The 26,361-nt window shown below is 42.0% G+C and overlaps 1 protein-coding gene across 1 annotated transcript in view; it reads left to right on the forward strand.

Moving 5' to 3' along the window:
* NTNG1 (netrin G1) overlaps nucleotides 1–26,361 on the forward strand; it is a 126,899-nt gene that overhangs the window by 50,682 nt on the left and 49,856 nt on the right. The window contains exon 3 of the mRNA XM_088524352.1: nucleotides 2,302–2,942. Within this exon, the coding sequence (XP_088380478.1) occupies nucleotides 2,302–2,942 (641 nt within the window). The remainder of the gene's footprint in view (nucleotides 1–2,301; nucleotides 2,943–26,361) is intronic.

Raw genomic sequence — 26,361 nt, forward strand, 5'->3', positions numbered from 1 at the left:
TTGTCCTGGGTTACCCACTTTAAGTGGTAAAACACGTGTCCACCTGCATGCAGGTGCACGCACGAGAGCAGCTTTAGTTTTGATGTGAAGAATCACAACAAACTCCTGCTTGCGCTGTGGGAAACCAGAGCCCTCCGTGAGCGTTGCTTAATACACACGCCTTGCTATCGAGGAGCATCTGCCTGGTGTGTTTTGATATCTGTAACCTCAGAAGGAGGCAGCTTTTGTCAGAAGATGACAGCAGTAGATACATTGCAGGTGTGGAGACAGCTCCATGTTGACAGGCACTGAAGTGACCAGATTTTTCTAGTATATGTCAGGAAAATGTTATGTAACGCTGAACAGTTTTGCAAAAGCCATATTTATATATAGTGAAAGTATGTAAAACTTTACAGATTTTACAATGTGTACATCCTCCCCAGGGCAGAGGAAATGCCTAAGCAAGTGGAAGATCCTTGCATTTATGTCTGATATATCAAACTGAGCTTCAAGTATAAAAGTCAGTGTTTATCTATCCTAATGGATTTTTTTTATTTCCTTTTCTCTGTTCTGTTCAAAGGGAGGTGTAGAAATAGTTACATGAGTCTGAAATCAAGGAAACTTATTACAGATGCAATTTACAGAATATTTTCAGTTATAGCTGCCTGTTTAGGAGCTGTCAGTTTGACAAGTGCTGTTTTGCTTTTCAAATAACCCTTTTAAATAATAACTTTTTACTTCGAGTCCCACTGAACTGTTGTCAGTTTTAAGCTTCAGCTGTATTAATGGGAAAGAGAGCGAGCGAGAAATAAGTATTTCTGTGCCTAGGTGAGACAAAGTTGCCTCTGGGGAGGTCAGAGTGAATGCGTAAGTCTTTTGCTTCAATCTCACGGGAGTATGTCAAGGAGCAGAGCAGTGACCAAGAGAGACACTCATGTCTGAACCTCATTTCACATACTGGATGGTGCTGGGTATCTTAATTGCCCTCAGGTGGAGAGAACTGTAATTAATAGGGGAAAAAAAAAGGTTGATTATCATGGTTGTCCTACCGTCGTGTAGGGGAGAGGAACTCTGGCTGATGTCAGTAATGGCCATGTTCACCCTTCCTAGGTAGGGATTTGGGCAACGTGTTCCCCAGCGGCGCTGACCAGCGGCGAAATAAAAGACATTGTTTCTGCCGCAGCCGGTATTTATCACACAGTGGAAGACTGTTCTCTGAAGCAAATACAGAATGAACAATGGCCAAACAAAAATGTACTGCTGAAATCCTAAATTAGATAGATGTGATTCAGTGCGGTCGACGAGTCTGATATCTTGGCACCTGCTGCAAGATATCCCCGGTCTGCAGACAAAATAGCCTTTGTGAAGACACGGGAGATGGTAGTGTGCAAGTTAATGCATCCAAAGGCCAAGAGGAGAATAATTCACTTTCACCTTGCTACAGAGGACAAGTAGCAGTAAAAGCTGTGCGTTATTGGCAAGCCTTTTTTGTTGCTGTTTTTAACGCAAGCCAGAGTTGAGACCCGCAGCCACCTCGGCAGCTTTCCAGCTGCAGCTGCCGACATCTCCCACCTAATCAAGTACTGGATTATCTTGTCCTGATAAATTGGAGCCAGTGCCTGGCGAAAAGTCTTTCCTGAAGTACTTTGCTACCCTGTAATAAGGTGGCAGATGTCTGAATCAACCCCCTGAGCTTGTAGTGCACTATATTTCTAATGACTTTCAGTGACGTGTGTAAATGCTTCAAGGGAAGGCATTGCTGCGCTGGGAACACAGTTAAGCATGATAGATTTGAGGAGTTTATAAGGAAAAAGAAGCATGGAGCTGCATTGGGGATCGTTTCATGCGGAGTACATAGGGGCTGCATTGCTGACTCCAAAACACTTGGCCTAAAAATGACTGAGCTCTTGAGGAATATACTTGTGTGAAAAAGAAATTCTCTTTGGCTGCTGCTTCTTTCTAAGAAGAGTCAGAGTTATTGAGCTATTAGGCATTTGCTCATTTGTCTTTTGGCCTTTTGATTAGATTTTTGGTCAAACTCATTCAGGGTAATTGAACACTTTCTTTAAAACAATAAGAAAAATAGGTATATTACAGAAGCAAAGGTGCTTAGCACATGTGTGGGGGGATAATTTTAAAAATAAACTGCATAGGATACGTCGGGCTAAAATAAACGTATTCCTTGCAAGCATTCATATTTTCATTTCTTGGTTTGACTCCTAAAGAAAAAGAAGCATTTCTTATGGGCCAAAGACAAAACACCTTTACGTGTCGTAGTCGCCCATAGGGTGCTCCTTGTAACCCTGTTTTGCTCTTTTCCAGGGGAATCCCTACATGTGCAATAATGAATGTGATGCGAGTACCCAAGAACTGGCTCACCCTCCAGAGCTGATGTTTGATCTCGAAGGCAGGCACCCCTCCACATTTTGGCAGTCCACAACTTGGAAGGATTATCCAAAGCCTCTTCATGTTAATATTACTCTCTCCTGGAACAAAACCATTGAGCTGACTGATAACATAGTTATCACGTTCGAATCCGGCCGTCCGGACCAAATGATCCTGGAGAAATCCCTGGACTATGGGCGAACATGGCAGCCCTACCAGTATTATGCCACAGACTGCTTAGATGCTTTCCACATGGATCCAAAATCAGTGAGGGATTTATCACAGCACACGGTCCTAGAAATCATTTGCACAGAAGAATACTCTACTGGGTACATGACAAATAGTAAAATAATCCACTTTGAAATCAAAGACAGATTTGCTTTCTTTGCTGGACCTCGACTTCATAATATGGCTTCTCTGTATGGCCAGCTTGACACAACCAAGAAGTTAAGAGATTTCTTTACCATCACTGACCTGAGGATACGACTGCTTAGGCCAGCAACTGGAGAAATATATGTAGATGAGCAACACCTGGCACGCTACTTTTATGCAATTTCAGACATAAGGGTATATGGAAGGTAAGAGAATACACACCTTGAGGAACATGCATGTATGTTTGTTTTTTGAGGTTGGTCAAAACTATTTATTTTCCCAAACATGACAACATCTCTACACAAGTGTGTTTACCACTAATATGGCTCTGTTGAAATAAGGTTCTGAAAATACCAGAGGTTTCTGACTCAGCGGCACTAATTTCTAGGCCACTAGCTCTAGGAAGCACCTGAGCTCTTAAGAGATTAGGAGTTTCGTACCCTGGCTCAGAAATTCACCTTGGCACTGGGACACTTCCCAGGGCCTTTTTTGTTCCATTTTCCCAAGATCCAGAATAGCTGGGGCTAGAAGACAGCCCTGTAGGCCCTGGTCCAACGTGCAGTTCAAGCAGGGTCAGCTAGAGCAGGCTGCCCAGGGCCACGTCCAGCCAGGGCTGAACATCTCCAAGGATGACAACTCCATGGGCAACGTCTTCCTGTGCTCAACCACCCTCACGGCTTCTTGCGCTCAAGCAGAATTCCCCGCGTTTGTGGCCGTTGCTTTTCTATTTTTTGTTTTTATGCAGTTGGAGCCTGATGCTAGTTAACTAAAAGGAGAGATTCTGTTTTATCGTTTGACTTTTTTCGGGGCTTTAATGTAACATGTAACTGATACAACAGCCCTTGTGTGGAACCCTTCCACGGGGTGAATCATATATGAACAAAGAAGGCCACAGAGATTAGAGCCTGTTCCTTGTACTTTAATGGGCTCTGAAATGCAGCAAAGCTGCAGTAAAAGGGAGAAATTCAGCAGTGATCTGGAGAGCATAGGACTCGCTTGAATATAAGAAAAATTATTATTCCACTGCATTTAAGATAAATAGTCCCTCTGCAGCAAGTGGTGGCGAGTATCAGGTGTCACAGTCCTCAAAAAATAACTGCATAATGACATTCCTATCGGGAAATTTTCTTCCCAACTCAAACTAATAACTGACTGATGACCTCAAGCAGGAGGGGTGATACCCCTTACACATATCTTGGGTGTCAGCTTGTTTAAAAAAAAATAAAAAGTCTCATTTATTTCTTCTAAGTGAACTACAGCATCAGTGCAATAGGAGGTTTTTTGGGGAGTAAAAAATAAAACTTAATGTGTCCTGGAAGGCCAAGGTACTTTGTACAGGCACATGAGTGGGTAAATTAGAGAAGGTGATTATTTAAAATGCTGAAAGCTACATTTTTAATTACTCCTTTGGTGATTTAAGCTTTCCATTTTCTACCTCTTTTATGGAAATGGCTGCTGCCTTGGCATCCATGATGCAAAGTTCAATTCATAAAATTGAACTAGAACCAAATTGCTGTGACATAATCTACTGAAAAATATAAATCAATATTAGGAGTTATGAAGCAATGGGGTCCGCCCTGAAGACTCTCTACCTGAGCATTATGGCCAGTTCTCTGGCATTCCCTGAAAAATAAGTAGGTGGAAACTTGACAGAGAGGAGCAGAGGCTGCGAACACTTTTATGCTGGTGCTTCTGATTCAGCTGAACTTTCTAGCCCTTGCATGTCAATCCAAGCTGATAACTGGGAATTGTTATCATAATACTTTTGCATAATAATGGGTAATATGATGGGTTTTGAAGTCAAAACATTTATATGCATTTAGTAAAGCCAGTTCCATGAGACCAGGGTACAAAAGGAGGTTACCGAGGTACTTGAAGGATGTTACCGAGGTGCTTGGTATGTCGTGGATGAGTGATGCTAGCTATTTAAAGCTGTTTCTTTGACTTCAAAAATAGCTTCTTGTTTTAATACAGTTAAATTCACTAAAGCTCATAATAGTATATTTTTAAGGCAATATACCATCTAAATTGTTTTATATTTTACCTTAAGTTTCAGTGAGAGTGAAAAATACCTATCTTAAAGATATCATATTTAATATACAAGATCCTAGTGTGTGGGTTTAATACTTCATAATGAATTAAAGATAGGAGATTTTCCCTTTTAATATGTTTGTTTTGTCACCCCATTGCATTTGGCCATGAAATAGGCCTGATGCATGTTGCATTAGAGATAAAAACCCGCGCACTCTTGATGAACACTTTACCTCTTCTATTACCAGTTGTTCATTCATCAATTTACCACTTTCATTGTGTGTTTATTAAGATAATGAAAAAAAAAAAAGAAAAGGAAACATGGCTATTAGCAATTTCAGCAAGCCCATCGTGCTCACATTATTCAAGAAACCTAATAATCCACATGAACTAATTCTGACTTACGGACGGTCTGCTTCACTAAATCAGGGCGATTTTTTTTCTAGTGAATAATGGACAATGTAGTGTGCCAGTACCTTAATTAAAGAGAGCCTCTCTTAGTCTTGATCTCATTTTAATTTACAGGGTAATACTACAATAATATCACTAATGGAAGGTACATTAAAGGGCATCAAGTAGCATTAACTGTATTAAATTATGGCACTTGTGTTAATTAACTGCTGAAGCAAGATGGTCCTAACGGCTAGAAAGGTCGACTAACACATAAATAAAGTCTTCTGGGATGGGAGACTAAGAGAAGACATTTTTTTCTCCTCATCTCTTCTTGTAGCAGAGGGAATTAGAGGGTGTTCTGCGTAGAGAATCAGAAAGATTTCTTAATTTCAGAGCTTTAGGTGGACTTTCTGTGAGTTCTGAATATGTTTGATTCGATTTAAAGGATGGTCCTGAGAATAAGCTGTGAGGTACAGCTCCCTCCATTTACTTATTTTTGTAGAAGTTCACCAAAATGCTGATAATAATCTCTTTCAAATCAAGCAAAAGGTCCTTAGTAGATTCCCCAGTAGCCCCCTGGATGAGGCTACTGAACGTTTAACCACATTCATTGCAAAAGAGTTTGTGTTTAACTGTTACATTGTAAGTGACTTGTACATTTATAAATTGCAAATTAACTGTAATTCAGGATGATAGTGGAAATCCTTACCCCAATGGTTGTAGAATAACTTTCTGGCTAAAACAAAGAGTCTTATTGCCATCTGGTGATTAGTGTTGATCTAAGAGCCAACAGTTTCTTTTTGACACTCGAATATCTAGCTTCTATACAATATATTATTAAGCCCTTTGGAATTTATTTTTATATTCTTTCACACCTTGAAGCTTCTGTACTTAAGCTCCAGGGTTTTCTGACCCGTCTCAGCTTTGGTTGCAATTTCAGCAGTAATAGAAACCTCTAACTTGCATTACGTAAGTGAAAAATATCCTCAGTTTTAACAGTTTCTCACTCACATTATCTGTTCTAAATTTAATCCATCTCAGAAGCTGAGTGCATTGCTCTCAGGAAAAGTGTATTTGCTACTTTATTGTTTGGGGAGGTTGTCTTTTAGTCTCTCCAGCCAGCTGTGACTCTATACTGATATTCAGTATTGATAAGACTTCACAATTTTGGAAGTATTGAGAGGCCTTTCCTTAACAGGAGCAGATCTGCCCTGGTGAATCCACAACAGGTGCTACAAACTTCAGGGGATGTTCGCAAGTTAGGGGCCAGCTTAACACCGACCAGATTGCTGCCTTCTCTGTATTTTCCTCATCCATTCTACAGAGGAATTAATTAATTAATTAAGTCTCATGTGTTATTGTGGCATACATTTAACAACAGCGTAGTAGTATCCCTCTGCAAGTTACCCCTCAGCAGAAGTTTTCCCTATGGAATGGTAATATATGGGAGTGTTTTCATTTTAATTGCGATAGAAATGTTTTCATTAATATTCAACTCAGGAGCAGACCACCACTATCCTTATAGCTTTACAACTGTGTGAACCTTAAGCTTTCAAGTGGGCAACTGAGGACCTTTTTTTTATTATTATTTCCAATTATGTATTTACACTACTTGAATATTCTTTGCTTTACAAAAACACTTGCATAAGCGGCTTGTTCTCCTTTGAGAGTCTCACTAGTGTCTGAGTGAATCTGGTAATTTCTCCAATTAAATTATAAACTTCATTCGAGATCAGTAAAGCAAAGGAAACGTAGGTATTTATGAGCATATCAATTTATCTTTAACTCCCATGTGCAATTAGCTTTTTTAATGCATCTACTGTAGTATGTCACTATAGAAAATTGCCTTTCATTTTCTGTAAACACATCTAGAATCACCAGGAATGGAAAGAATTGGATGGCTGCTGTGTTCATTGACACATTGGAGTCTCCAATGGTTTATTCAGGGCAGGTTTAGTCATGCTCATGGTCAAATAATAAATTTCCACCTGCTTCCCGGTCCCAAAAGTCCCATGAAATGTCTCAGTCAAACTGCCCTGAGCCCATAGTGACCTGGAAGGCTGACTAGCTCTGCAGTTTCTGCTATCCATGTTTGAAGCTCGTGGGTTTAAATCACTAGTAAGCTTCACTAGTCACCATGGCTCGTTAGCATTTGCTCATTCTTATATTTTTTGTCTATTTTGCAATATGTCAAGTATTTCTTTACTGATCTCCCTCAGCTGTCTTTCAAGGACACTCAGTATCTTACAGGATCTATGTGTTTGAGGAGAGGAACCAAGCATTTTTGTAGTATAATTCATTTTGTCACTGAACATTAAAGAAGTAGCGATGAAAATCCTGATGAAAGAAATGATAATTTTTCTTACTGTATGCCTTTGGAGCACAACATATGCTCAAAAGTCATCCAAAGAGTCTTTTTTGAATAAATTCAGTGATTTCTGTATTTGGCAAAAACTTTCTTCCCCTTAAGCTTTTTCTTTCAAAAGAGTTCAGAGTTAATCCAAACAGTGAAATAAGCTTAAAGCTCTCCCACCTCGTGGATCCAATTGGCTCCTGGCAGCAGGACATCCTTCAGGTTAAAGTTGCAGCCTGTGACAGCCCCTCAAACACACAGGAAAAGCCAAAACTCGGGGTGTCTCCATCCTGCGGCGCTGGGATGATGTTAGGCACATGTTAACCAGGACGAGTTTGCCAACTGTGGGGCAAGTCCAGTGGCAGGGTTGCACAGAGACACCTATTCAGGAAACTGAAAAATGAAATGACAAAGGTCAAATTCTGCTAGTCTCATTCCTGTGAATTGTTACATGGGGTCCCTGAGAGCCCCTCTCGAGTGCAGCGCTGGGGCTCGCGGGCCCCATCAGCACCATGAACATGCACAAGGAAAATCATCATCGTTACCGCTTCATCACCGAGCCCCAGTGCAGAGGTGTCAGCAAAGCGTCCCACTTAAGCACAGATAAGACATCTGGGCTGAACAACAGTCTAAGTTTTTGACACCATTTTATTTCTATTTTCAAAGAACATAATGTTGCATATGAACAGGATAGAATAGAACAGCGCCACAGAGGCCTTGGGGCCTCACTCCTGCCCTTTGCCAGCACCTGGTTCTTCACACAAAAGCACATCCAGACTTCCAGCAAGCAGCAGTAGCAACTAATAAAAAATACCTTATTGGCATGTTGTTAGTCTTGTGCTAGAAATCCCAGCATACTCACTTAGGAGTGACATAGTTCCCCTCCCTCCTCCTATTCATTTTCACCCTTAAATCCATTCCTGTCTTTATAAGAGCTAGGCCGCCTGCCTTTCCTCTCTACCATGCAGTATTCCCGCTCCTGCTCATTTCCCAGGAGTGTGCTGGCCTAAAAGAGGAGCCAGCATCCGATACGTTAAGATTTAGAAATGCCTTGGGAATAGACCTTACAGCAATAGGTAGGGGAACAAAGATTTGTTACGATCTGTCCTTCCTCCCATCGTTCACCAAACAGGCACAAAATGGGAGCACTGGTGCAAACCTCAGTGACAGAGGGACATCACGGCTCACATTTAACTGATGCCAGCATTTCTGTTACGCTGCACATCAGAACCCATTAAAAACCAGAAAGATAAAATTTGGTTACAACAAGGATATGTACATGGAGCTTTGCATCTTCACACTCAACTAATTAGTTGCCACTGACTGTTTTCCCTTTGCTTGGTGACATGTGGTATATAAATCATTACAATATGTTAAATGCAAACGGTTGGTAATAGGGTAACCATCTGCTCGCTGCTGGAAAGTTTGCACAGGAACATAGTAAGCTGCACTTGTAATAACGTGCTAAACTCACATCCCTGAAATACCAGATACCTACCAACAGCTGCCTCCGCTAATGCCAGCATTACTAATATGTCTCTTACCCTTTTCATTTTTGCATCTAAGCCACTTATTGTAAGAGGTAATTTTGTTCTCCAGCATGAACTTGACTTCAAGGCTGAAGTCTGCAGCAGCAATATGATCTTGAGCCTGATGTTTTCCTCACGTTGTGGTGAGAGTTGTTGAACATCCAATAAATAACCAGGCTGCCCACTCTGCTCAGGACATCTTTTCTTGCGCAAATATAATTACATTCTCTCTCTTGCCTAACCCCTGCTGCCAGGCCCTTTTCCAGGAATGACCTTATTTTGTAAGTGATGGATTGTTGGCACTTTGCTGTCGGATAATGTATTACACTAGGCACCGTTAGAGAGCCTTCCACCCAACAACCCTCCTGCCCTACGAGTATTAATGATCACGGCTGCGAGGAGCGAGCAGTGACTTTGCCACGGGCACCGTTATCAGGGCTGTCACACACCTGCCTAAGGGGCATCGCCCGGTACGCGCAGGAGCGCCCTGGGAAGGGGGGCCGGAGCAGCGTGGAGCTCATGTCTGTCATGGACAGAAGAGCTGTCTGAAGGCAGCTCGATTCCAGCACGGGCCAGTTTTAGGAAGCTCTCGTTTTAAACTGCAGGCAGGGGGGAAACAGGATTCTTGCTTGTCAGATTTGTTAGTTTCATGGAACAGAAGCATTCCCAAAGCACTGTATATATATTTTAATGCAAGTTACTAGAGCCAAACAGTAGCAGGACTGTTTATTGTCTCTGATTTTTATATTGCTAAAACTGATTTTGTTCATAGTCCTATTTAACTCTCTAGCGCTGTAAGACCCTTTAGACTTTGGGATGGTGCCCACCCAAGTCATTAGAAGCATATTCCTTTTAATGCCTTTCATATGTTAGACTTCTGCTTTAGTTTAGGCCTCCTCAGAGAGGCCAGGCCAGGCCAAGCAAACACGAGCTGCAGCGAGCTGGCAGCCCTGACCTTGCTGGTGCTTTTGTGCAGGATGGGGAACGTTGAATTCACGGCTCAGCAGAGCTGCTTGGGTGCATGCTGCAGCACCCACTGTGACACCAATGCCCTGGTACCCACATGCTCCCCATCTTTTTTTTATTTCAGGGCTGGGGGGAAGGTGGTTGTTGGTATCTTACTTGTCTTGGCTGTATTTTTATGGTCTCGTCACATTTTAATTGCCTGTAGCTCTTCTCTGTTTATTGACCTGCGGGCCAGTTCTGCCTTGCTTAGAACAGGGACTGTTAAACCCTTTTGCCTTGCAAGCACAGGCAGGAATAGATTTGAACAAAATATTGCCAAAAGCCACCCTGCATCCCCCAGTCCTCCTCAGAGAGCTCCCCCAGCCCTGCACCACCGGGAGTGGTGGGCAGGAGCCGGGATCCATGGGAGCAGCAGGGACCTCCTTCCCCCCGTACCGAGAGCCGCTCATTTCTCGCTGTCTCCGCTTGTCGCCTCAGTGCCCTCCACCCCCTCTGCTTGCACCACGTGGAAACCTTCACAGCAGAGGCAAAAAATGAGAAGCAGAGGAGAGGGGAAGGACGGAACATCTCAATTTACAATGAAAAACTAAACCTATTATTCTCTGTCAGTGCAGAAAATGGCTTATCATTTAACAGGCTTCCCGGAATATACTGCGCTTATGGAGCCGTGTCTCCTTCCCTTTGAATGCTCCTGACATAATTCTTCCAGGGGGACAGCAAAACAAGGAGCCACTTAAGTGTTTACTTGCTCCAGTCCCCGGGAAGTGCCCATCTGCCATCCCCAGGGCAGGGAGAAAATGCAGGAAACACCTACAAGGTGGGAAGCTTGGGTCCCACAGACTGGCGAGCTGCTGAATACCAAACCACCTGAGTGCCACTCACCACTAATACTCAACTACTGACAATGTTTAATTCAATGGACAAGCTAGCGCTCAAAAAGAGACTTTCGACATCCCTTTCTATTTGCTTATTTTCAGGATGGCAACTAGGGAAACAGAAATAGAATAGGGAAAAGTAAAACTACTTTTTGTCTTCTACTGCAGATATGTCAAAAGAGAAGGATTTCTAGCACTGAAAAGTCCTTACACACCCAAACCAGATCATTTTGATTTTTCAGGCCTTACTCACATTGTTTTATCTTCACACGAGTTTATCTTCACTTGGAAGTAACCCTCAGCTTGGTGATCCTCTCCTTGGTCAGTCCCCTCATGCACACGACATGCCTTCATCCTAAAACTGACAAGTAGCTCAGGGATTAGATTTGGTGTCTTAAAATGAATTTTGCAATTTAGATGTTTTTAAGGCTTTATAAAATACATATGCTTTAAATAGAAGAGATTTAGTATAGGGGTAGCACCAGAATGACCAAGGGTTCTAAGTGTCGATCCTAGCTGTAGGTCAGCTGTGTATTTGCAGCATGGTTTCCTCACTGCCTGCTCACATGGAGAATTTGACCAACATTTCAGCACGGGGCTGGTGGATTCCTGCTGCGGCTGGCACGGGGAGCTGCCATGTGCTCTCTCGAAAGGCTGCAGGGAAAGAGCATCAGGGTGGATTTTTGGAGGCATTTGACACTTGAAGTGAAACCACCCAAAAATAGCTTTGAATGCTGGTTCTTGGGGGAAAAAAAAAAGCCTTTTTTTTTTTTTTTATTTTGACTGTTTTATTATACCATATATTTATTATGCAGATATTAGGTGAGCCATGAAGGGGCTCACTTCCAGGCAAAGGTTCTGTGATTTCTCAATGGAATGAGTATAGACAGTAACAGGACAGAGGCCTTTCTTGAGAACTGTGCAAATATTGCTGCCACACCAATGGCAACTATTATAATTAATAAAACATATAGTTCAGCCTCAACATCCTGTATACAAAAGCCAACCCCAAAGCCATGAGATAACAAAAATACCTACTTTTTAATATCCTCATAGCACATTTTAACAGAAATTCAGCTGCCCTAACTCCATGAGGCAGGCATTAGGGCAGAGAAGGAATTGCCTTGAGGAATAGGTGAGACTTCATCCCAAGCGACATGCAGGCTCCAGCCAAGGTCCTGCCTTGCAGCTGCGGGTGCTTCATGACTATGCTCTTGTCAAGGGTGTTGTCCAAGTCTGCTTTGTCCAAATCTGCTTTTTTTGGCACCTGAAAGCCCAAAGATAATCACTGAAGGGTAAAACACAGAACACAGGAATGTTATAGGATAAATGGAATGCAAATGTTGCATCCTTAAATACGCAAACTTAGTTCCTAGAAATCTGGACAGCTGCCAGAAGCTTTTTCTCTATGTGATTTGATTATATGACCATTAAGTCATTTGGTTTAGCCAATTTTCTAAATAGCATATAAATCTGTATCTATCATAGAATGCACAAAGTTCTAACCTTTTCTCTCTGGAGGTTTTCTTCCCAACGGGAAAGGCAAGCACAGCATTAACCAGCTCTAAGGATCCTATAAGGGTGTTGTGTAATGCTCTCCTGGCTTGTGTAGGGCAACAGGAGGAGATGCTAAGAAGATACAGGGGCCAATGAGCAGAGACCATGAGCAGGAACTGTGGGGACAGGAGGTCATGACTGCTGTGGGTACCATCCTAAATCCCAACGGGTCTGTGTCCTCTTCCTGTGCAACTCCTGCAGTGTTTGGGAGAGAGGCACTAGCATTAAAGCACATCAGACACACACACCAACTCCTCCAGCCCCAAAGTTTGTCTTACAGAAAATATAAATTCCCAATAATTTCAGGAGGTTTCTGATAATTATGCCCAACCTCATTAGGTATAAAGTCTCCATGTCACACAAGGGTTCTTGTTAGGGCCATCCCATGCCTGTTCTTACCTGTCAGGTCTGCAGGACAATCCCTCTTTCCTTTTGCTGCCTGGCAAATTTCTGTCAGATTTCAGAAGAATGAACAACAAAAAAAAATCAGTTTGTTTTAAGGAGTGGTCGTCTTCGTTCTAGGAGATCCTGTATTACTCACCTGCGCCTGCCAGCACCCCAGAGGCGATGCTGGCCATGGCCAGGCTTCGTGGATCCACTCCTTGCAACGTGCTGCTGCCCAAGATGGGTGCAGATAGACATCCCTGCAGCATTAGTAGGCATCTATTAGCTGCCTAGTATTGTTCAGACAGATGTGATTTTTATTTATTATACTTAAATGTGTTATATTTTTTCCAAGGTGGCTCTAATTTTCTTTGAGAACAGAAATAGCTTCTACATTTCCATTGCAGTTTGAGGCTGAGGGAAGCCTAAATGATATTTTGGAAGAAACAGAGATTTTACAGAATTTTGAAGGAGAAGAAAAAAAAAAAAAAAAAGGTTAGGCAAGATTGCAAAGATTTATATTTCAGTATAAACATATACTGATTGGTTTTGTCAGCAGTATTTCACAATATGCTTTCCCTTATGACAACCTTAAATTATTCATAACCCACAATCTATTCCTTAAATTTTCAGTTATAGTGGTTTCCTGGTGGGGACCATAGAAGAAGAAGGGAAGTATTGATTTGAAACATTTAAAATATAAATGAAGTTGTTTAGTTCTTCTAGTACCTGGAATATTATAGTCACTGGATCAAATTCAACATCCCAGCACGTCTGTTTTCATAGATAGCAAAAACATGTCCATGACACCTCAGTGGACAGTACAGTTCAGCTCCAGGCTTCCTCTGAAAATTCTTTGATCTACCCAGTATTTATTAAAACAAACATGAATAATTAATGGTCCAGAATGCTTGAAGGCTAAAAAAGATCATTATTGGTTTAGTCTGACTTTAGGTCTGAATCTTAAGACTTTGTGTTGAAAGTAGAGGTCCTTCAGCTTATGGAATAATATCAAAGCAATATCATGGGCCCCACTGCACCGAGGATGACTTACCCGAAGTCTCTCATTCAGGGTCACATACAAACTGGGGGTTAGGGCAAGTGTTAACCCCAGTGCCAGAGCTTTCCTCTGGCACTGGGGGAAAATTGGTTAGTGTTTTTGATGGTATTTCCATGGCTTATCATTTACAACCAACAGCACCTAATTAAACAATAATCATTTGGTGTTTTGAAAAAGAAAACAAACTTTTTACTATGCAAAGCCAGCTGTTGAAATACAGTAAGCAAAAGAACTCTTTTCCCAAGTCAAAAATAAAAGGTGAAAGTGAGAACTTCATTTCTTGAAGGGTTTAAAATTAGCTATACCAACAGGGCTAGAGATAAGATGACCCAGTAGTTCCTTTTTCAGTGTCTAAGTTACTTATAGGATGCTGGGTTGCTCTTTAAACACAACACACAGCCACAAACTATTCACTTTTCATCTAGTTTTCTTTTCCTCAGCAGCAGAAAGGATTAGGATTTTTGGAGTGTAAATTATTCACAAAAGAAACTTCTGTCAGGGATGGCTGAAAGTATCTGCAGAATTCAACCCTCATTCTTCACTAATTTTTTGAAACCTCAAAAAAAGGAATGATTTTTCTGTTGGAAATGTTTTTGTTCAAAAAATTGTCAAAAATAATTTCTAAAAAGGGATTTAAAACCTGAAAATAAAACTACATATTTCATTTGACACGAATGATTCTCCCCCAGTTTTTTTTCAATTCAGGCAGTGAACTGAAAAATCAATTATTCACACAGCTCTACTGGCAAATAATTCTTATCATAATAATTCCAGAGGGAATTATACTGTGACAAGGAGCTTATATTGTATGGGATTTAGAAGTTATAAAATAGAGGCTAGTGTGATAAACAATGAGAAATGTTCTGTTCAGTTTTGTCACTTTTCTCTTTCAAATTATGACCTCCAACCTAAATGAATGTAAAAGAGAAAAGGGAAAAAATAAAAAGGTCCATGTCTTCTAAAGTGTATGTGGAGTACCTACTTTAGTAATAATAATCAGCCAATTCCCAATTATTTCAGATGGAGCCGAGTCCTAGGCATTCTGAAAATCAGACCCCACGTATCCCCAGAAAACAGCAGCACTAAAGGGACAACTCTTACCTGGGTAGAGAGGCGCCCTCCAAAGAGGTAGCAGCGATGTGCAGATCAGGAACAAACTGAAAGCCTAAGAGGAGGAATACTAAGCCAGTTGTCAGAAGCAAGTGTTAGTACTAGGCTAGACTGTATATTTTTAATCCAAAAATAATTCAAGTATTTATCATTTAAATTATCTATTCAGAGCACAAGCCCCAAAGTCACATGCCAAAAGTTGCAGAGTCTGCAGTAGGATTCCCAAAAGAGAACTAAATGATTTAAATTTCCTCTAAGCCTTCAGCTGTCCCCAAGGGTCTCCCTAAATGTCCCATCAGTGCCTAGACATCTCATCTCTGCATGAAAATTAAGAAGTGTTTTTAAAAATTCTATTTATCTGATCCCCAAAAAAGAGAAGAAGAGGAAGTCTGATTCTGAAGCACATGCTTTTCTTAGCATTCAGTGCTAGGCTTTCCAGGGACTTTCAGATTGTGCCTTACTGTGTTTATCACTTGGACTTTGTTTTTTCTATGTTTTTTTTTCCTGGTACAACTGAAGCAAAAGATGGCCTCTCTCTATATATATATTTGTATATATATGTATAAAACACCTCCAAGAATATATTCATTTTCCTTTTCTCTTTGAAGAAAAGTTTTACTTTTTCCAGTTGCTTCCCTAGAGAGGCAAGTGGGGTCTCCCAGTCAACTCCTTGAAGCTTTGATGCTGCCTCCGAATCCGTGCTCGGCTTTCCTGGCACATACTGCCCATTCCTGTCCACCCCTGCGGGTGCCTGCCCAGGCTGGCCAGGCAGAGACAGCCATAGGAAGCACCTGAATTTCACTGCATCAAGTGCTTGCCATTTGAACTTTCCTTTCTCCGACAGCATTAGTCAACCCAAGCAAATGTTTCTGCTTTGCATTTGCTTTTCCCTGAATGGTGACTCATTTTCTTCTTAGAAACATATCCTCTGGCTTCTCTGTTTTCGTGGAGGGAGGTGGATTCTCCTCCGGGTGTTGTTTGGCATGTAAAAGCCTCTCTCCCTCACACATAAAAGCAAACTCAGTCACACCAGATGCCTATCGGAGGGCAAACAGGACAGGGAGCCACAGGGATCTTGCCCGATCTGCAGGCAGGGCAGCTGGAGTCGCTTCTGGTACCTCCATATGTAGCAGCAGCTAAAGCAAATTCACAACAGCTCAGCTGGGGTTTCTCTGGAGGCGGGGAAAAAGAAATACCATTGCAGAGCATTAAGTAACATTTTTGAAAGGCACTGTGAGCATCTCCACAACTTTGGACCTCCCACAAAAAATTGTTCCTTTTTGGTGCTGGGAAGAGACTTCAGGGTAGCACCTGGCAGCTAATGCAGGGCAAGACTACTTACAGGTACAGCAGCTTTCCTGGGATTGCTGCTGAGCAGATGCAAGACCAGTATTAATTAAATTAAAACAAAACAAAAAAAAGGTTTGATAATAAAGTTCAAAGCGCATTAACCCAGTGCCAGGAAATTCCAAACTATCGTTCAGATTTGTTTCGGGCTAAAAGAGAAAAGAGGAGGAACACTGAATCTCAAATGTTTAACATTTGCTTCACAAGTTTAGAAGCTACCTATAAACTTTGGTAGCAATATAATGCATCTTTCATCCAATATTACTTCATAACATTCTTAAGGATCTAGCAGGTTGTGGCACAAACCTCAGTAACTCTTATGCTAGTGGCTTCCCTCTGTTGCAGTGATTGGGAAGGACGTGTGGGTAGGTGCGTGTGGTCCCTTACTTGCTCTCCAGCAAACTGAGGTGGCTAAGCAGAACATTAGACAGTGACCAAAGGAAAACAGAATCTTTCAAAAAGCGTTGCTCCACGGTGATACAGAAAAGTAGCCAAATGTCAGTCAGCATGCCTAAATTTTTGCAGCATCAGACAGGTTACGACCAGGTAGTGCCGAGCTCATTCCGGTTTTCCAGCTGGTGGAGATGGAGCTGTGTTTTTGTCTCAATAATCGTTCTCCGACACGATCCATGACAGAGTGGGCAGCTGAGGAATACAGTATTCGCAGTATTTTTTACCCTGCCTCAATTATTTCTGACATTGAGAACAAACCAATTAAAACACTTGTGAGACATGACCACTCTAATGTTTAAGCACTGTAGTTCTCTGCAGCAAACATGTTTCTCACCCTGCATACAAGAGATTATTGTTTGAAATACAGCAACTTAGTAAAGGCTTAGTAGCTGCCAATGGGAAAGGAGGAGAGAGAGAAGGAAAAACGCAACACTGAAGTATTCAGAGTTTATGTCCACTGCGTTTTTTTCAGCAGTAGTATGAGATCCTACCAAATTAATCATTAAGCTTTAAATGATTAGTTGGCAGCAGTGGAAGAAACTGTCTTTATTCATCTTAATAGGAGACTTTGCTTCCTCTCAAAGAGACACATGACTGAGTGACATGACATGGAAGTCCCCAGCTTTGGCATCCTTCAGGGAGATAATTAATTATTAGATTATTGCTCTTTCTGAACTAATATGGCCAGTGCATCAACCTGCTTCCCAGCAAGCACATCACACCTGGGCTCCACATCCTCCACTGACTCCCTTTCCATCCCTTCTCCTCCTGGATCTCAGGCCTGCCTTTCAAAATGATGAACCTGTTATGTGCCATGATCTTGAACGCGTCTCTCAAAATACAGCCACCAAGCCTAGGATGATATGGGTAAAAGCTGGAGACAAATTAGGCCTCATCTCAGACAGTGCAAACTAATAATAATTTCATTGATTCTAATGGAGCCAGACAGATTTGCATCAGTTAAGAATCTGACAAACCCTGTTCAGGGGTGAAATTATTTGTGGAACATGCTGTTGGCAAACGCTAGCAGATTTTAGAGCCATCCTCTTATTGACACATTTCCATGAACATTAATATATCTGAGCAAAAAGCACAAATGAGTATTTGGGAAGAGGAAGGAAGTCAGTTCTCCATCATGTCTAAAACCAGCTATTTTCAGGCAGATTAATTTCACCTTTAATACTTAAATGATTAACTTCAGGACAAAATAAAGACTCAGAATCTGGAAAAAGATATAGGAATATAATTTCTGTTGTTCTACCTCTGGAGAATTTTCTTACTCCACTCAAATTGGAGTTCTTCTACTACATTTTAAATATTCCCCAATTTGCTTTCCTGAATTGCATTTTTTTTATGAAGCAGACACCTTAAACCTGCTCCTCCAATAATTTACAAGAGAATGTGAAATAAAAACTAGGAAATTAATTTGGCCATTTCAGTTGGCTAGGTGCACCCAGGTATTTAATGTTAAGAATAGGTACTTTTAATGTGATAAACTGAAATGACTCTGGTTTAACTGTTCTCTTAGACAAGCACAGTTGGGTTGTTTTTAGACCATGTATTACAGGCCTAAGCAACTGAAGTAACTGAAGATTTTCTGATCTATTGGGAGGAAGCATCTTCTTCATTTTTTTTTTTAATCTAGCATGCAAGATAGGACAGTGTGCAAAGTTTAGACGCATTAGATACATAGGTGCTTTGAAGAAGCTTAATAGATTGCTGCCTCCTCTCCTTTTCTGTTTAAGGTCTATTGTTGCTGTTTTAGCCTGCAAACATTTTCAGGCCCCTCTCTCCATTTGTTTTTAAAAGATGTTATCAAGTAAACTAATACATATCAGGGACATTTACAATTTGTTTGGTGACAGAAAGTTAAATATCTTAGTGTTTGAATTGGCCAACTACCTTTTTTCACTTGCCCATGATAATTTGTAATCACAAAAGACAACTTTTGTGGGATTGTAGTCTTATGAAAGAAAAAAAAGAGGTGTCTCAGTCCAATACCTTGTATGCTGAATTTAATGCCAGATATAAACCTCTCAAAGCAGAGAATTAAAAGCAAATGCTAGAATGCTGTCAAAAGACCACCTTCTTTCAGAAATAAAAGTACCCAAAGGAAAAAGGAAATTATAAAATTCAGAATTTCATTGCAATCTTTGTTCTTCAGTGCTATGTAAAATCTACTGAGCAGATAAACTTTGTAATACATTAGGAAATCTCCTTTTTAATGCCTGAAAGGTAGTATTAAATGACATCTCATTGGCTCACGTTCTTCAATTCTGACAGCAAAATACACCTTTTGAAGTCTACAAATTAAAAATAGCATTTGATGATACATCTGCTATTCAAAGACTTTTAGAAATACCACTTCTGATTTTGTTTTTCTGCACGTTTGTTTTTTTCTGCATGAACTCTTAAATTTATAATAGTTTTAAACTCAAATGATAATATCCTAGATTGCTCTGTACTGTATAAAATTATACAACTGTGAACCATGAATCACAAACATTTTTGAAAAGCAGATGTGTTTCCTTGAGCTTACTTACCAGGATTAGTAAATGGGCGAGGAAAGAGTGAACAGATTTGCTTCATTAAGTGCTTCAGAAGAGTAGGACTAAGGGCTCCGTTATTTAACTCACCTTTTGCGAGCAAAAGACAGCACGTCTCTATCAGATAACGTACAAATGAGATATGGCTGAGATGCAGATCAATCAGAAGTGATCATGCAGCACTTGTTCATACTCACCAGCATCTCCCTGGCCATTTAAATAGTCAGAATTTATAGAAATGCTCATTATTGTGTGAACCCAATAAATTATAGCGCGATGTTAACGTTTAAATTTATCACTTGTGTGCCCGTGTTGTTGGGCAGGCTTGACCTAGGTAGTGGGTAACTGCATGTTTTATTTCCTGCATGAGTCACTCTTATGGGAAAGTGAAATATGCTGCCCTATTGGACTGAGTTTTCTTTTTTAATTTCAGGCTGTCCAAACTGCTTGAAAGTAGGCCACAGAGAGAGGAAAGCAAACATGCTCTCCATGTCTGAGAAACATTGCTCCCCACTAGACATAATATTTTCAGCTAAGGGAGAATAAGAAGCTATTTTCCCCAATTTTCCATACTGCCTGTGGGAATCTAATTCAATTTCCTCCCAAATTTAGCAATGAAAACTGAATAGTGAAGTTGAAGAGGCTTCTGCAAATTTCGAAGGTACTAAGGTGCTGTAGGATTATTGAGCGCAGGTTAAACTTCTTTCCCAGCCACAAAGCTACTTACAGATTTAAGAAGCTTAAAAACCTGATCCAATGTTAGTCCTTGCTTTGCAAATTAAAGAACAATATATCTACCTATATAAAATTATATTTGTTGTTATTGATTTTTTTATCCTTCATTATTGAGGTAGCCCCATTCCACAAAAGCATCTTACTTTTAAGGGGAGATTATGTTGTATTAGGCAAATTTGGGGAAAGGGGCATGGAAAAATGATGACCAAATGCATTTCCAAAAATAAACAAATGAAATAAAGGACACACATTTCATTACTTTCACTCTGTTTTTTTCAAAAGGTGCCTATATTTTACAAGCAGACCCATGGGTCTCACTAATAATTTCTGCAAAAGATGTAATGCACTTCTGGGCTTGGATTCCTTACACCAATTATGGGTCTGAGATATTCATATACCTCAAAAAAATAATGCATTAAAATAAGAGTTGACTTTCCTGCTTCACGTAAGCTGAAGCATTTGTTCAGCCGACCGCCTTGCAGCCAGCAAACCACGTCCTTTTCCAATTGCCAACCCTCCTTAGCTGTTTTGACCCTCAGCCCAAAATTTCTTGGGGCAGACAGTGACTGCAGTGAGCACTGCTGGCCTAGATTGCAGTGATCATCCTGTTAGCTCTTTTATCACCATCTCCAGGTCTCCATCCTCACCAAAATCACCTGCCCAGCAGTCAGGTTATTTCTTTGCAATCGTGCCTTTTTTACTTGTTTCCATCCCCCAAAAGTCTGCTTTGATACCAAAGCTACAGAGCCATCTGTTAAGCCTTAGAATCTGGGATAAGGACTGGCATGTATTTAGGGGGGCTTTTGACACAACATGGAAATTCCTATGATTTAATGAGTAATAAAACCCAGTGGACATGTGAGGTTCCTATGGTAAGTGAGCCTCTGTCAAAAGACATTCTGCTTGTTGGGCTTAAGGGGAAATCAGACTGAGATATCTAAGTATTTTCAGGTTGAATGGTGTAAGGGTTTTGCCACTGACCTCTGTAGGCTGCTTCCCAAGTTCTAACTCGCCGGGCAGCACCTCCTGGCATTCCCGGGATGCAGAAAGGTGCCTTACCCCGTGGGCTCGCTCCGGCGGGTGGGCGAGGAGGCAACGTGCAGGGTCTCAGACACACTGGGGCTCGTGGGCACGGAGCAGAGCTGACCCCCGGCGGGGAAACATGCTGAGGCCGCGCGCAGGGCTGGTTTCAAGCTGATTTTTTTAAAACTTTGGCGCTGACCTAGAATGATCCAAAAGCATATCTAAGTGAGGAACATATGGCTAGTCGTTAAAAATGTATCAGAGAGCTTCTCTGGTCTTTCTCATGAATGATCTCTTCAACATAAATGATCCCCTTATGTGACCTGCAGTCGGCTGGTTGGCGCGTGCCCGCGCACTATTAGCAATTACTTTCGGGATATTTACAGCATTTTAATGTCAGCTGTCTATATGTAAATAGAATCTGTGAGAAACACAGCATGCCCAGGGCTCCTTCTCCCCCTGCGACAGAGCGTTCCCTGCACGCACCAGAACGCTTCCTACACCTTACGTAACTGCCAAAAATACCACTTCAGTTGCTTTATGACAAAATAATGAGTCTGTCAAAGATGAGTGGTCAGAAAAACAAATTTGTTCTCCTACGCAATTAGATCTTATAGTGTTGGACAGCAATATCCATCTCTAGCTATTCAAAATTAAGTTTGCACATTGGAGGGGAACGTGTTCTTGACGCTTGGGAGGAAACGTGCTTATTACAGGTGGAACTGGAAAGGTGGAAAACAACTGAGCTGCAGAAGCACCGGGCTGGAAGGCTGACACGATGCACAGATGTTGTGGGACCTGCTGTTCACTTTCACAGGGTCAGCACTGGCAACAGAGCTCCCACAGTGACCAACAAAAAAGTCTCAGAAAACTCCTCCTGTCACCAGATTTAACCAGCAGTCAACCCTTGTATTTAGGTTAGGTCCAAGACCTGTAACCTAATTGCTCACAGAGCTGTTAATATTTATAATTACATATTTCTGAGTTTCATTGCAAACATGTAGGCAAGCCTTGTCAACACAATTTACACTGCACTTATTAAGAACAAAACATAATTCTCATCTACTTTATTCTTGTATATTGCTTTACTCTTACAATGTTTTCCAGGGCAGTGAACTGGCTGCTAGATACATCCTCTTGCATTTGCCATAGTTCACCTGTATGCTCAAAGCTACCCTGCTTACCCCCGTCACCTCTTTCCAGTACATATGCAAACCCACTTGATACGCCAAGCAGCTGCTACCCACACACTGCTACCCAGTAACTGCTTTTCTGGGCATGTGCACATAACATTTTGGGAAGCACTTTGAATTTTTTCTTGCCTTCAAGAAACTATACAGGCACAATACACTGTTGTCGTCTGGACTCTCTCGAGCTTGCTCAGTAAACAGGACGTGGAAGCAGTTTTGCAAGTTCTCTTGCAGATTTTCGTTCTTCTACATGCAGCCCAAGTGACCGTATTCTTCTAAGGGAAGAATCTACTAAACTTGGTGTTTAGTGCACTTTGTACATAAATCTAATTAAGCTTTTTATTACTATTTCAGAGTTAGAGCAGTAAAAGCTAGGAATGGCCTTTCAGAACCACAAGTTTAAAGATGGTATCTAGGCATTTCAATAAAAATGCATCTTCATGGGTATTCACATAAGATAATAAAACATTTCATTGCTTTGGATCATGAATCATAGAATCATAGAATGCTTAAGGTTGGAAGGGACCTCTAGAGATCATCTAGTCCAACCCCCCTGCACACGCAGGGTCACCTAGAGCACGTGGCACAGGACTGCATCCAAGCGGGTTTTGAAGATCTCCAGAGAAGGAGACTCTACAACCTCTCTGGGCAGCCTGTTCCAGTGCTCTGTCACCCTCACCGTTAGGAAATTTTTCCTTAAGTTCCTGTGGAACTTTTGGTGCTTCAGTTTCCGGCTGTTTCCTCTAGTTATGTTGCTGGCCACCAGTGAAAAGAGGCCAGCACCATCCTCCTCACTGCCTCCCTTGAGGTCCTTATAGACACTGCTCAGGTCCCCTCTCAGCCTTCTCTTCTCCAGCTGAACAGGCCCAGCTCCCTCAGCCTCTCCTCACAGGGCAGATGTTCCAGGCCCCTGATCATCCTTGTAGCCCTGCGCTGGACTCTCTCCAGCAGCTCCACATCCCTCTTATACTGTGGAGCCCAGAACTGGACACAATACTCCAGATGTGGTCTCACTAGGGCTGAGTAGAGGGGCAGGATCACCTCCCTCGACCTGCTGGAGACGCTCTTCTTAATGCACCCCAGGATCCCATTGGCCTTCTTGACCACGAGGGCACACTGCTGCCTCATGGTCAACTTGTCATCCACCATGACACCCAGGTCCCTCTCCGCAGAGCTGCTCTCCAGAAGGTCGGTCCCCAGCCTGTACTGATGTCAGGGGTTATTCCTCCCCAGGTGCAGGACCTTGCACTTGGCCTTGTTGAATTGCATGAGGTTTTTCACTGCCCAGTTGTCCAGTCTGTCCAGGTCCCTCTGGATGGCAGCACAGCCCTTTGGGGTATCGGCTACTCCTCCCAGTTTGGTATCATCAGCAAACTTGCTGAGGGAGCACTCTGTGCCTTCATCCAGGTCACTGATGAATAAATTGAACAGGACTGGACCAAGGAGTGACCCCTGGGGGACCCCACTAGCCACAGGCCTCCAACTGGACTCTGCACCGCTGATCACCACCCTCTGAGCTCTGCCATCCAGCCAGTTCCTAACCCACCTCACTGTGCACTCATCTATCCCACACTTCCGGAGCTTGCCCGGGAGGATGTTGTGAGGGACGGTGTCAAAAGCCTTGGTGAAGTCGAGATAGACGACATCCACCGCTCTCGCCTCATCTACCCAGCTGGTCATTTCATCATAGAAGGCTATCAGGTTAGTCAAGCAAGATTTCCCCTTGGTGAATCGATGCTGACTACTCTGGAGCACCTTCTTGTCCTCCATGCGCTTGGAGACAATGGCCAGTATGAGCCGTTCCATCACTTTTCCAGGGACAGAGGTGAGGCTCACTGGCCTGGGATTGCCTGGGTCCTCCCGCCTTTTTTGCCTTTTTGCCTTTTTTGAAGGCTGGCGTGACATTGGCTGAATTCCAGTCCTCCGGCATCTCCCCCATTCTCCAGAATCTTTCAAAGATGATGTAAATGAATGAAAGGAAGGTAATCTTTCTAAAGAGGAGACACACTGAACAGGGACAATTCATCTTCACAGGAAGCTGATGTCCATGTGCCAACAGCGGTCTGATCAGAGCCCTGTTTGGTCACCAGATCAGTGGTGCTCAGTGGCCACTGATACAAATTTAGACGTAATGCCTGAACTCAGGCTTCCACTGCTTCATTTAGAAACTGTTCACAATCCAGTATATCTCATGATAAGGGTAATTTCCCTCATGCTCCACCTGGATGGCATCTTTTAGATAATCTTCATTCTAAAACCTTAAAGATTTCCTTTTTCCCTGCTGTGTATCCCTCAAACACAAGCACCTTTACAGTATAGTTTAGTCTTCTCTCAGCCCCGGGATGCACATTTACCTCCCTCATTCTTCTGCATGAGTCATTCCCTCAAGCACAACAGCACTCTCATTCTTCTGAGAACTTTCTCTCCTTGCCCATACATGGTATCTGATGAGGTCCCTGGGACAGATTGCCCACTTCTGAGTGCAGCCTTCCTAGAGAGAAAACAGAAACATGCAAAACGTTATTTCTCCATTTCAATAAAAAATGCCTCTTCGCACGCAGCACAAAATTTGATATTGGCTTGTTTTTCCCCAGGCACGGTGCACTCCAAGCATATGTTCAGTTTGTTTTCCACATTTGCTTTTTGTTCTCTTTCAGTTTTAGCACTATCTGCATTTTACTCTCATTCAATATTCAAGCTTTCCCCTCGGTTTGCTGTGGAAATCATGATTAATCTCCAAAATCTGCGGAGTGACATCAGCAAAAATTGGTGAGAGAGGCGAACAGAGCCTACGTGGTTCAGTGCCCTGAATTTCTTACTATTTTTCTCCTCGTGTCTCTGCTTCTTTACTCATACCAATGACATCTCCAGTTTGGTCTCTGCAGATTTCATTAATCCACAGATTTTTTCACACTTTTCTAACACCAACGATCATAAACGAAACCTAACTTTTACATTACTTACAAACCAAGACGCCAAGGGAAATGTTTTTTGCCACACATTAGCTGATCTTTTGTGGTTTGGGTTTTCGGAAATATTCCTCCTTTCTGCCCATTTCACCTAGCTCTGAGGCTCACTTTAACTCTACATTTGACATTTTTAATACAAGTGTATTTTATGCTTTGATCATTCATCTTTAAGTAGTCCTTTAGAAAACCACAATAACACCACATCTTCCTGACTTTCTTCTCCTTAGAATTTGTGCAGTTAAGTTTGAATTTTCCGAGGATTTCTATTTAGGATTACTAGTGTTGGTAGCTCTTTTTTTTTTTTGCTCAGTTGTCTGCATTAGGTCATCTTAACTATTCTCTGCCAACAACAGTTTTAGAAGAATGTTTCATTTCTTCAGTAGTAAAATTTGTTGTTGGTTCTTTCCTTCACTTCCAGTAAGATTCCTGCGAGGTTCCACCTCTCTCCCAGCCTGGGGGAATGCTTTGTTCTCAAGCACAGTTAATAGGGCTTTAAAATTTCACAGAAGACTTCACCTACCCCCCCTCCCTGGAAAGTGCATTTTGCTGTTTCTGAAAAAAAAAACGGCCTACGTTTGGGACAAGCACAAACCTCCCCAAACCTTTTTTTTTTTTTCTCCCATCGTGGTGTGCATCTCCTGCATTGGGAGTCCTGCGTTTTCAGATTCTTGGGGCCAGTAAGGCCACCCCTCACTTCTCCCAACACCAGGGCCAGGTACTGCAGTCTGCAGCGGCTCAGGAGCGGCGGCACCGCGGGGCTCACACCCAGCGGGGGCTCTCAGTCCGCAGGGGCCAGCCATTGAAAAGCTGCTTTGCAACTGGTAAAATTTTGTGAGCATCAATATTTTGGAAATAGCACAAAAGGGAAGCGTGTTTCCTTTTCTCTGGCATGCTTAATGCATTTTGGTAATTGCAATTTAAAAGGTGCTGATTCTGTTCTTTTTGAGAACAGCAGAGCTTAAATAACAGCGGTTTCATCCACCTCATTTCCGAAGGCAAAGAGAACACTACGTTACCTACTGGGTTACACATTCTTGGGCATTTTACTGCAGCAGCCGCTTACGACAAGTGCAAGTTTGTTTTACCCTGGGAACACAGAAATAT

This window comes from Tinamus guttatus, unplaced genomic scaffold (assembly GCF_059628265.1).
Source record: "Tinamus guttatus ecotype Peru unplaced genomic scaffold, ASM5962826v1 Tinamus_guttatus_pri_ptg000211l, whole genome shotgun sequence".
Classification (NCBI taxonomy): Eukaryota; Metazoa; Chordata; class Aves; order Tinamiformes; family Tinamidae; genus Tinamus; species Tinamus guttatus.